General features: G+C 42.9%; 1 protein-coding gene across 2 annotated transcripts in view; it reads right to left on the minus strand.

Moving 5' to 3' along the window:
* nlgn1 (neuroligin 1) overlaps window positions 1-12,351 on the minus strand; it is a gene marked incomplete at its 3' end in the record, with an annotated part of 368,869 nt that overhangs the window by 251,144 nt on the left and 105,374 nt on the right. The window contains exon 2 of one of the 2 annotated variants that reach the window (XM_083767275.1): window positions 5,142-5,201. The exons of the other annotated variant lie outside the window; for it this stretch is intronic. Within the exon in view, the coding sequence (XP_083623401.1) occupies window positions 5,142-5,201 (60 nt within the window). The remainder of the gene's footprint in view (window positions 1-5,141; window positions 5,202-12,351) is intronic. 2 annotated transcript variants of the gene reach the window in all.

A 12,351-nucleotide genomic window follows, 5' to 3' on the forward strand; every position in this document is an offset into this window, starting at 1 on the left:
GACGCTTTTATAGTAGATACTGCACGGCATTTTCCTTTCATCTTCACGCACTGTATGCCAGAGACGAAGCTTTTCATCTTGGATGCTGCTAACTATCTCCATCTGAGCACGCAGCGTTCAAGCCCATTGATGTTTGCTGTTGAGGGACGCAGGGTCCACAGAGAGATCAGCAATTCGACAGGGATTAACTTTTAACTAGGAAATAGAAAACCATTCCACACATCCAGAAAAAAAAGGCGTTGTCTATAGTTTTGGGAGTTTGTTATTATATTTCTTTCACTGAGAGAGAGAGCTACAGTACGGAAAAGGACATAATTACGGATTTGTTTGTGAACATGTTTGAGCGTGTATACGAGAGGAGCACGATGACTTAATGGATTGTGAGGACGCTCTCAAGTCTGTGGTTGAGTGATTTCCCTCCGTGTGAATGCATATGCAAAGAGAGAGAGAGAGAACTTGAGGACAACAGATGGCATTGTTGACGGCAGTCTAAATGTCATCCGTGCATGGGACGTGTTTGTTTGTGCCCTTCCGTTTAAATCTCAGACAAAACAAAAGAGAAACGGAGGTAGTCTGGGGGAAAAGAGGCCGCTATCTTTCCCCCCCGCCGCATCGGTTCTTAAAGGGAATTAAAATTAGACTCATGTGGCCGCTGGGTAGAGGGATGTCTGATTTGGTACTATACACGGCAAAGTCCTCAATATTAATTTATCCTTTTGTAACTCTGAGATCACACGGATGCTCTCACACGTGTACGCTCCCAGAATTAAATGAAGGGTGTCCTGTATCCTTATTGTCTGCAGTGCTCATTATGGCACAGCACTTCCTCCTCTGTCCTCTGCGGTGGTTGTTTGTTGTGCTGTTGTTTTGTTCCAATGTTCTTTGTGTGGCCCGTTTCCCAGCAGGCAGTGGGGCAGCATGTACTGTAGTGGCATGTCATAACTCTCCTCTGGAATGCTTCCACATGCTTCTGACAAAAAAGGTCAGGAGATTGGATGTACACATGCACGGCAGAGTGCGTGTACGTGCATGCGTGTGTGCGTGTGTGTGCGTGCGTGCGTGCGTGCGTGCGTGCGTGCACATGGTCCACAGAGGTTGGGTGGGTGGGTGGTGGAGTGCTGGTGTTTGCGGTTGGACACAAGGCTCTTGCGGTGACAGATAATGACAAAATGGCTGCCCTGCTCGACAAAGAAAGGACATGAGAGGAGAGGAACAATATCCATTGAACACTGATTCAACCAATATTAGAGGTGCAGTAAAATGTTGTTAAAACAGTGTTAAATATCTCTATATTTTCGTAGTAATCATTGCTATAGAGTCTTTGCTCAGTAACAGGGATGTCCCAGTCTTCTCAGTGAACAGAAAATGCATTTTTAGGATACCAATTGTATGCAGTTCGGGAGAGAGAACTCACACAGCATACAGTACGCGATAAACAAGTGGAATTGGAAGTGATGACGCGTAGAAATGAACATTCCAACTGGAACTCTATCAAACTTGAAGCTGAAGCAGGATACTCTCTCCTGATTGGATGAAACTGGTGACCCACCTCAAAATGTATTTTCTGATCATTATAAGGAGGTGGAGAGATGAGGAGGCCCTCTTACTGAACAAACACTCTATAGCAATGATTACTGTAAGAATATAGAGCTTTTTTTGTTTTTTAGTTTTAACCAGAAAATATCACTCATAATACCTAAGAGAAGGTAATTATGACAGTGATCCTGATGATGCGGATGGCGTGGCGGTCATCATGTTGGTACAAAACACGACAAAGATGATAATGATTGAGTCGATGATGACAGTGGTGACAACAATGGCCGTTAAACTGTACACACGGGTGCATTGTGAGCTTGTGTGAATGTTGGAACATCCAGCCAGTTAAGTTGTTTCTTCAATCAAAGGAATGATTCAGTGTGGAATTAATGGCGCCAACTAGATATCATAATTACAACCGCCCCAATTTGGTGTTTTTCCTTTGTGATATTGTCTCCAGCTCGAGGCAATTCGAGGCGAGGTCAGTCTTCTCGATAGCAAAGATGTAATTATCGGGAGGGTTTCTGCGCCGAGCGAGATGAAAGTGCGCCGGCTTTCGAGGAGAGCTGTGCGATTAAAAACAACCCGCGGGTTGCTCACCAGCACGTTTCCCAGAGTTTGCCTTGCATACAGCGGGGTGTCAGGCGAGGTGACGTGCGAGCAATGACGTCTACATGTTGCTGCATGCCTCCGAGATGAGCTGGAGATCAAAAGGATTGGGCTTCGTTCGATTCCTCAGAGTAAAACCCTGAAAGATGCCTCCGGGGCTTGTTTCTATACGGTACCTCTGTGCTGTCACTCTGCTAGCGTAGAGGCGCCAACTCCGTGTGGACACGCAGCTTCTCATTGTCTTCAAAGTACACAGTAGGATCCTTTTTTAATTCATTATTCATTTCACTTCTATAGATTGCTTGCTTTTTGTTTTTGTCATATTAATATTGTGGTTTTATCACTGCTACTATGCTGCTATAATTGCCTGGAGATCATCGTAGACTCGCCGCGCCACGTTTTTAAAGTAAACTAAGCGTGTCCGTCCAGGCTGTGCACAGTAAAGTTGATGGTAAGCGAGAAAGAGAGAAACTTGTTTGTTCCAAAAAAAAGAAAGAAAATAAAACAGGCTGAGAGAAATCTGGACGCATGCAGCATAATATGTAAAACTTTTCAGAGTCGATTGCTCTTTATGTGTGCTCTACTCTGCTCTTCTCCCGCTGTACTCCGGGGTTGTCTTCGCACCATCAGCAGAATCCCTCTCTCCTCCTCCTACCCTCCATAGCAAGGGATCCACATCCACACCATATGGGCAGATTAATGTGGCACAGGTGTGTGCAGCAGTAGTAGAACATTTCAATGGCAGAGGAAAAGCACATGGCACTGTGTTAGATGTGACGGCTCACGACATCTCCTCTTGTTCATATATCCACATCAACAGTATTCCACCGTATATACGCGGTTGATTTGCAGGCCCGAAAAGAAACTGCAACTCTGCATCTTGGCAAAATGCTCGGCTCTCAGGAATGGCGTGGTTTGCATCTCTAGTCCCAGCACAGCGTGCGTATACAAACAGTGCTTCTGAAACCTTTTCATGTCAAGGACCTCCGAATTAATAATGTATTTGGCCGCGGACCACGAGGTAAATGCAGGGGCCAAAATAGCTCAAATTAGCTGATCTAAAAGTTCACACAACGCATCACATTGCAACACGTTTGGAGCTTGGATCTGCTCGTGCGTTGAGTGTGCGTGAGTTGCGTGCGTGCATGTGTTCACATGTGAATATTATATCCAGGATATATGTGACATTGTGCCTGTGTATTTATGACAGGGTTGTGTGCGTGTGCATGTGCATGTGTCTGTGTGCCGCATGCATGCGTTCCCAGGAAAAACAACACGGTGGCTCAGATCAAAGCGACCGACTGGTTTTTGAGTCCTATTTGGATGTAATTGCTGTTTACTTCATCACATTATACAGAAGCAGTACCTTATTAAGTCTCTCTGCCTGTCATTAAAGTTCTACCCACTGTGGCCTTAAGGGAGTATGCCTGCATCTCAGGGTTTTTTATCAAGGACATTTTATTCATAATATGACTTTTCAAAGGGCTGTTTGTTTATGGAAACTCAATTTTGGCTTGTCTTTTTCGTAATATTGCGGGTTTAATGGCCCGGGTTTGCAGATTATTGTCAAGGGGACAACTCATTTACTGCTTCAGCCCTTCAACTTCCATCAGTGTCTGTGAGAAATCGTGAGTTACCAAAATGTCTGTTTTAGATAGATTCAAGAAAACCATGTATTTTTTGGCTTTTTTTTTCTACTTTAGTTTTATTTTGTTATTTCGGGTTGACCATTGAATCACCATTTGATGGAAATAAAGTGACTGAAATATAATGATAAATTGCGTAAAGGTCATGGCTGAATGGGGGCATGTATTGACTGATGTACATTTTGTATTGCAATTGTTTTTTGATTTGTTTATTGATTTTTTTGGCCACAAAACAGACAAACACAGGGTCTGAATAAAATAAAGGAATTAACATTCTGTACTGGTGAGAGTTGACATCCCTGGCATGGAAAACATCCAGTCACCCCTTAGAGAAGAGATGACAGGACTAACATTAGGAGGCGCATTTATCATCCAAAAATATAAATGCAATGTGTTATTATGTTAGTCACGTGAATGAAATTAACACCAGTAATATCTATGGATTTGGCTTAATTGTAATTTATCGGTTACACTTTTTCTAATAATACAATGTTGGGCGGCTTAGAAATTAAATTCAGGGTTGGAGTCATTCATTGTTGGTTTTCACTTTACCATCGTTCGCACTCTGCTGGAGATGAAACCATGCCAGAAACTTGTTTTGTTTTTCCCAGGGCGACTATGAATAAAACAAAATCTCATGTCCAAAACGGTTCAGGATTTCAAACAAAAAAACGACCGTATTTTGAGCTTGTGTATGTGCTACTTTTGGTGCCGCTGTCATATGATCAAGTATAGGGCGTTAATTTACGAAAAAACATAATTAGAATATGGAGATAAGAGGTTTCTGTGCCCGACAGCAATGACAAGTTGTTTTCCTTTATTTTGACCGTACCCACATCACACATGAAGGTCAGTGGTTTGACACCCAACATACTTCAATATTTTAATGGATTTTAAGCTGAAAGGAAGCCAATTGGTCACTTATTATTATATAGAATTAGTTTTTTGGAAAAGAGAATTGAAAAAACATGCAAAAATGTGTTAGGGACTGGCTAAAGGGTTAGTTCCGCTAGTGGGGATGCAACACATAGAAAAGTAAAGACAAATCAAAGAAAACAGCAAATTCAAGCATGAAAAAACCTAACAGTTAGGTTATTAATCTATCAACGAAGGTGGGGATACATTTAAACATACTCTATAAGAGACATCAAGCCAAAGAGGACAAAACACATCCAGCCCAAAAAAGACTTTTTACGGGTAAAAAAAGCAAAAAGAAAATCTCCACCACTTTCAAAAAAAGGACAAGAAATGGTAAGAAAATCAAACAAGAAAAAAACTGGAGCAGTGGGAAAAGGGCAGATTTGGTTTCCCTTGTGTCATGCAAATCAGATTGGCATCGGAAAAAAATACCTTCATCGTCCGTGCGGTCACTATCACCTAAATCATCAGTGTGTTTCTTTGTAAGGGGACCTATAGGGAGGGACCAAGAAGGAGAGGTTGGAGGAAAACAGGACAATAATAATAATAAAGAACACACACAGCTTTCAAAAGACGCTCTGAAAAGATAGTGAACGTCTATCACTGCACCCCCCTCCACTCCCCCATCCCTCCCACTTGGGGAAAACTCTGAAAGGGAGAGTGGGTGATGATTAAGACACTGTCCCATTTCAACATGTGCACAGCGCGACTGTATATAGTCATCGGTATAAGTCATAGTAGAGTAGCAAGAAAAGAAGAATTTCATTTTTCCTTTTAGAAAAAAAAACAAAAACAAAAAAAAAAGATCAAAAATATGTCAGTAGTGCTGCTGACAATGAAGAATTAGCTCAGGGGTCGCGGCTCTCGGGAACAAAAGAGCGTGAAGGGAACCAAAGCATTATAATGTCACCGGCGATAGCAGCACGCCTACAATGCCTGCATCATTATAAATATAGCATAATCACTAAAGCTGTGAAAATGTTGTTGCTGTAAAAAAAATGAAATGCATAATTAAAGCGTTGATATAGTTAGAGCATAACTGCTCATCAGAAACCTGTGACTAAATCCCCCTGTTGCTTGCCCATGCCTTCAGACACCACGTGAGTGTGACGCCCCTCCACACAGGCACATTGACGCACAAGCGTGCACGAGCGCATGCATGCACGCACGCACGCACGCACGCACATGTGAGAGAGAGAGAGCCATGCGACTTCATGCATACTGCAGATTGTACTGCGGGGGCGGTACTGCGAAACATCATTGTGCGGACGGGTAGCCTAGGTTTGAGAATTTTAATGAGAGAGAAAGGCGAGTGAGAGAGAGAGAGCCCTTAGCATACCGAGGGAGATGAGAAGATATAGTGGAGGAGGAGGAGGGGGGGGGGGGGGGGTGTGGTGACGGGGGACAGACAGGATTTGATACATTTTGCTTTCATTTCCAAACTATTATCCAATGTCTCTCTCTCTCTCTCTCTCTCTCTCTCTCTTTGCAAAATAAAGTCGTTCCATTTCAGAATTTATGTTCAGAATTTGAAGCACTGTATCCTGATACAGTGATTTATTTATTTTTTCAGACAGTGGTGCGTTTAGCAATTTGAAAGATTTAGGATCATTTTTGCTGTGTTGCGTTGCCACATTTTTACTTTGATTATCATAATCAAAGTGTCGTTTTTCACGTCCTCCGCCGAACAGCCTGAGCACCATCAATCCCATTTAACCACTTAAACCCCTATGTTGACAGGAGTCCCCCAGGGATCTGTGCTTGGCCCCCCTCCTCCCCCCCCCCCCCACACACTACGACCAAATATCGACCTATACCAAGCTGAGCTTGAAGAGCCGCTGTTTCGGGCCAAATGTTTGTCCCCAGAATATAGGGACGCTGGGGTTTAACTGTGTGTGTGTGTGTGTGTGTGTGTGTGTGTGTGTGTGTGGGTGTGTGTGTCACAAGATTGTTTTTTTTTTTCCCGGACACGTTTATGACAGCAGAGATTGATGACTCGGGCCATTCCAGAGGCGTTATAGGCAGACAGGAGGGATTAGGTCAGAGGTTTCTGCTGTAAAAACACAACACACATCATTTATATTATACATTTCATTTACAGTTTATCACATATAGATTCTTTGACACAGAAAAACAGTGCATTGTTTTGTACGTCGAATAAGCAGGCATAGATTTAACATATAGAGACATGAAACATACGGTAGGCAGACTGCACACAGACACACGCATGCATATACACACAAATAACACACGCACGCACACACACAAATAACACACACACGCACGCACACAAATAAAGTAAACATGCACAGCTTCAACAATGGGTTTTGATGAACAGATGCAAAAAGGAGAAGGGAAGCCGCACGCGCACACGCACACACGCACACACACACACACACACACACACACACACACACACACACACACACACACACACACACACACACACACACACACACACACACACACACACACACACACAAGCGTATTGCCTGTCTGAACTGGGATAAGATCCTGCCAGTCACAGAGTGGAAGATAACCTTTAAATTAATTATCGTACAACCGCTCCTCGTTTATCATTTCAACATTGGAACATCTCTTTGTATGCACGTTTACGCCCGCACACACACACACAGTCACACACACACACACGTGAGCGCACAGGCACGCGCACACATACGCATACTGTACACACCTTCCTGATTCTCGCAGGCCGATTTTATTTGCAGTGAAAAACTTAACCTCATTCCGCCAATATTTCCATGGATGTTCTGTATAGGCTACAATACTCATGACACAAAAAACGGTCTATGCATGTGAATTAATAGCACTAAATAAGTGCTGTGTTATACTCAGGCACCTTTATATATATCTATAAAAAACGGTCAAAATTAACCTCTCAGACATGCTATAGTGTTAACAAACCTTCAGTTGTATAGCTACAGTTTGTGGTAAAAACTAAAAACAGACCTTTAGTTGTATTTTAGTTGTATTTGTTAGTTGTTTGCTTTAGCAAAGGCTTGTCAATAGGGGAAACACTTTACTTGTACAGTTTGTGATGTAGTAAAAGCATTTCTCAAACCTTCTTCTTTTCCTGCCCCCCTTTTTGTTTATAATAAAACGACACGATGGGAACTACGCCGCACATAAAACAAATCTCACCCACTGTTTCTACATGTAAAACTGTGATGTGACGACAAAGCTGATTTCCGATTAATACGACCTTTGGTTTTGTGTCAAGGAACCCCAAGTTGATATATGTGTTTGGCCGCGGATCCCCATCTGAAAAGGGTGTGTGCCATTTTGCCAGGTCCTTGAAAAGCATCCCGGCCTACATTCACCACTACTATATCGACCGCAGTATACTGTAGACACTTTTTTCACGATTGGCTGGCTCGTCTCTAGACAGCCTCTAAGTCAGGGATGGGCAATTATTTCCCCCAGGGGGGCCAAATGAAAAACATAAAATATCGTGGAGGGCCGGGCCCATAAGGCCAAAAATAAATTCTGAGAAATATACATTTTATTTCTATAGAGAAAACAGTAAATGGCATTGTTTTGACAAGCTGGTAAGAGTATATGTTATTATTAGGCAATGAAACGTTGAGGTTGCCTATCGAAAATGTAATTTATTGAATCAACTTTTCCAAAGCAATTGCAAACAGGTTGTCAATCACACGCAATTCACGGCAGAAAAGTTGCGTGTACGTGAATAAACATGCTTCAAAATAAAAGCAATGGCCTGGGCCATGGCTCAGTGGTCCAGGCACCCTGGCTGGCAATCCAGTCTGGCAGTGTGCCGCGGGTTCGACTCCTGATCCTTTACTGCCTGTCTTCCCCCCCCCCCCCATCTCTCTCCCCATTTCCTGTCAGCCTACTGTCTGTCCCTCCATACAAAAAAAAAAAGGCGAAAGCAAAACATAAATAAACATAAACAATAAATAAAAGCAATGCAGTTTTTGTCCACGCATGAAGGACGGGTAAAATTAGAAAGTAAGTTTTATTTTCTAATTTTCAAGTAACCTTTCACGGTCCGGTCACAGTCAGCCAAAGGGCCGCATTTGGCCCCCGGGCCATAATGCCCAGGTCTGCTCTAAGCCAATGGGAGACTTCCCCATAAAACCCATAGTCTGAATGGCATGATACAACCCATATACTCTGAACTTGAAGCCGTGAGCTGATGGGCAGAGGCTGCTGCACACACACTAAATATACTGTAGATGTTCATAAACCAGAGCTTTCTGCACCTGGCAGTTATGACTCATATATATATTTATTTATTTATTTTAGGAATAAAAAAAAGAGCAGCACAGCACAAACCACTGGTATACAGTGTGCAGTGGCGTGCACAGATAGACACTAGGGAGTGGTAGACCACCACCTGTCCTTGCCCTCTGGACAGCAATGTGCCCTTTTGAAAAAATTAAAAGTTAATTAACCCATTCTGACCTGAGATCAGATTCATACGAGGTTTCCGCCGGACACACACTGGTCTGATGAACCCATTCTGACCTGAGATAAGATTCTAAAAATGTCAGTCGCTCTTCGATTTTTCAAAAATAGCAGACCTACAAGCTCGTATCGCGACACTCGGTGGCGCGATATGAGCTTGTAGATCTGCTATTTTTCAATAGCTAAAGCATAACATGATGCTGACACCAAAATGGGTTCCCGTTCAGAATGGGTTAAAACATTTTTTGTACAGTGTACAGTATGTGGACCATGGTGACATTGATCAATTCTTGAAGGAAAAAAAAGCTTCTAATTTATGCCCCAAAAATCTATAAATCTCACATTATTAAGTCAACCGGACGGTTCCACGCTCTGCACAAGGTGCCCTTTTTTCACTTGAGCACCTGCCCCTCTAAATGCCCCTCAGTGTGCACGCCACTGTGTGCATACAGGTGTCGTGTGCAGAGCAGCAGACCTACAAGCTCACAACAACGAGGTGCAAACAGATTCGGCACAAACAAGGGACTAAATTAATTTAGCTCCTATGCCACAAAAATGTGGAACGCCCTACAACAGTCATTAAGACATGTGAATCCCTTGACTCCGTCAAAACTGCTCTCTAAGGGCACCTATACGGACGGCTGCAATTCGAAACTGTCCCCCGTAAAATCTGAATCCCCCCCCCAACCCTTTTCCCCCTCATTCATATGTTTTTCCTCCTTTTTACCTCCTCCATGATGATTTCCTGTGGCTATATAGAAGTGTATATTTGTACGTCTCTAAATGTTATGATTAATTAAACGGTGGACCCCCTTGTAAGCAAGTTTAATGCTTTATGGTGTCGTCCACACAGTTAACAGTTTTTGTAATGAGCTGTGCTTGAAATGTACTGTAATTCCGCAAACTGTTACATAAATACTTCAATCAATCAATCAAACAGAAACGATGACTCTGGTGTTACGCGGTGCATGTTGTCTGACTAAAGGTTATCAGGGATCACAGCAGAAAAAACATGCGTACGAGATCGACAGCAACCCCATCAGAATCACTCACACACACACACACACACACACACACACACACACACACACACACACACACACACACACACACACACACACACACACACACACACACACACACACACACACACAGTGACAGCAATCACATGTCAGTTGTAAACTATCGGCTGACAGGGGTTCCTGGCCCTCGATCCTCACCCCAAACTCCCCCTCCACCTGTCACGTTGCGTCATGTAAGGCGCATCGTAGGCTCACGCATCCGTGTCTGTGTGCGTGTGCGCGAGTGTGCGTATGTGTGTGTGTCAACATGCATGGGTGTACGGTTTGTACTCATTGACACAGAGAGGGTCACAGCTGGCTGGAGGCCCATTTAATGATTAGGAACACAGAAAACGCTGGCTTTGTTCTCTCTCTCTCTCTCTCTCTCTCTCTCACTTCACTCTTTCTCCCCATGCCTTGTCTTTCCACTCCCCCCGTCCTTTCACTCACTATACTTGAGTCATTCACATTTCCAATACCTTTACTTATTTAACAGTATTTGAACACTTTAGTTACTAGTAATTTTGTAGATTTGGATTATTGTTACAAAACATACCTATATACATTTTGGCCATTTGAAAATAGCCGATCTACAAGTTGTGTACACAATGTGCCGCGATGCGACACATTGTGTACATTGTGAGCTTGTAGATCTGCTATATACATTTGAAAACTTGAAATGGGACATTCTGCATGATGAGTACTGTTACTTTTGGTACTTTAAGTATTTCTACATTGTAGTATATGCTTTTACATAAGCAAAACATTTGAGTACTCTTTCCTGCTTCTCAGGTAAACAATTTACAATTTAGGCATTTAGCAGACGCTCTTAATCCAGAGCGATTTACATTTAAGCAAGAACAAAAGCATGGGAATACATCACATAAAAGCATTTATCATGAAACATGCGTAAGCTAAGAAAGTAACAGTGGAATATCTATATAATGAAACTATACATACACTATACATATAAACTATACATATTTACTACTATGCTATACATATGTACTATGGCGTGCTATGACTATATACAATACAATTATAGTGCTGTCTACATAACATGCTATAAGTCTGTGTCAAATGCTATCTAAGCCAACATAAATGCTATCTAAGGGGTTAGGGTAAGTGCTATGGGCCATGATGGAGTCTGAAAAGGTGGGTTTTCAGGCTACGGCGGAAGATTGGGAGTGATGCTGCAGTTCTGACTGCAATGGGAAGTGCATTCCACAGTTTTGGAGCCAGAAGGGAGAAGAGTTTGGGACGTGTGGAGCGTTGACCCGGTGTTTTTAGTGAGGGTACTTCCAGTTTCCCTGCGTTGGCTGATCTGAGTGCGCGGGACGGTTTGTAGGGTTCAATCATACTTGCAAGATATGGGGGAGCCATACCTTTGGTTGCTTTGAATGCCAGCATCAGAGTTTTGTATTCTGTGCGGGCAGCGACCGGGAGCCAGTGGAGGGAGCGGAGCAGGGGGGAGACATGTGAGAATTTTGGCTGGTTGAAGACCAAGCGAGCTGCTGCATTTTGGATCAGCTGGAGAGGCTTAAGTGCACATGCTGGTAAGCCAGAGAGAGCCTGAGGGCTCGAGCGGCGTGTGCGTGCGTGCGTGAGCGTTCACTATACCAGTGTTGCCATGTCCACTTATTATTTCATTTCATATTTATTTATTTCATTTCATTCATGGTTTTACATGATTATATTAATTTTACTTCTTTTTTTACACATTCCACATCTGGTTATAAGCGACTTTGGGCTTCTTTTGTTCCCTCAGGCTCCCCCAGGCTCCCCCCCCCCCCCCATCTCTCTCTCACTCTCTCTCTCAGTCCATCAGTATTGATTATGTTCATGTGTGAGCGATCAGAACAGGCTTCATGCTCTGACACTCTTCAGTAGGTCTGGAACTAGAAACCAGCCAGCCGGAAGGAAGGAAGGAAGGAAGGAAACAATATTTGGAAACAATTAAGCCAAAATAAAGGAACTACACCTAAAGAAACAAGCCCAAAAAATGAATATGAAACTACCAGTATTTGCAAGGGACTTTACGGAACAAAAGAAGCCCAAAGTCGCTTATAACCAGATGTGGAATGTGTAAAAAAAGAAGTAAAATGAATATAATCATGTAAAACCATGAC

This window comes from Protomyctophum parallelum, assembly GCF_964188405.1.
Source record: "Protomyctophum parallelum genome assembly, chromosome: 6".
In the NCBI taxonomy this organism is placed as follows: domain Eukaryota; kingdom Metazoa; phylum Chordata; class Actinopteri; order Myctophiformes; family Myctophidae; genus Protomyctophum; species Protomyctophum parallelum.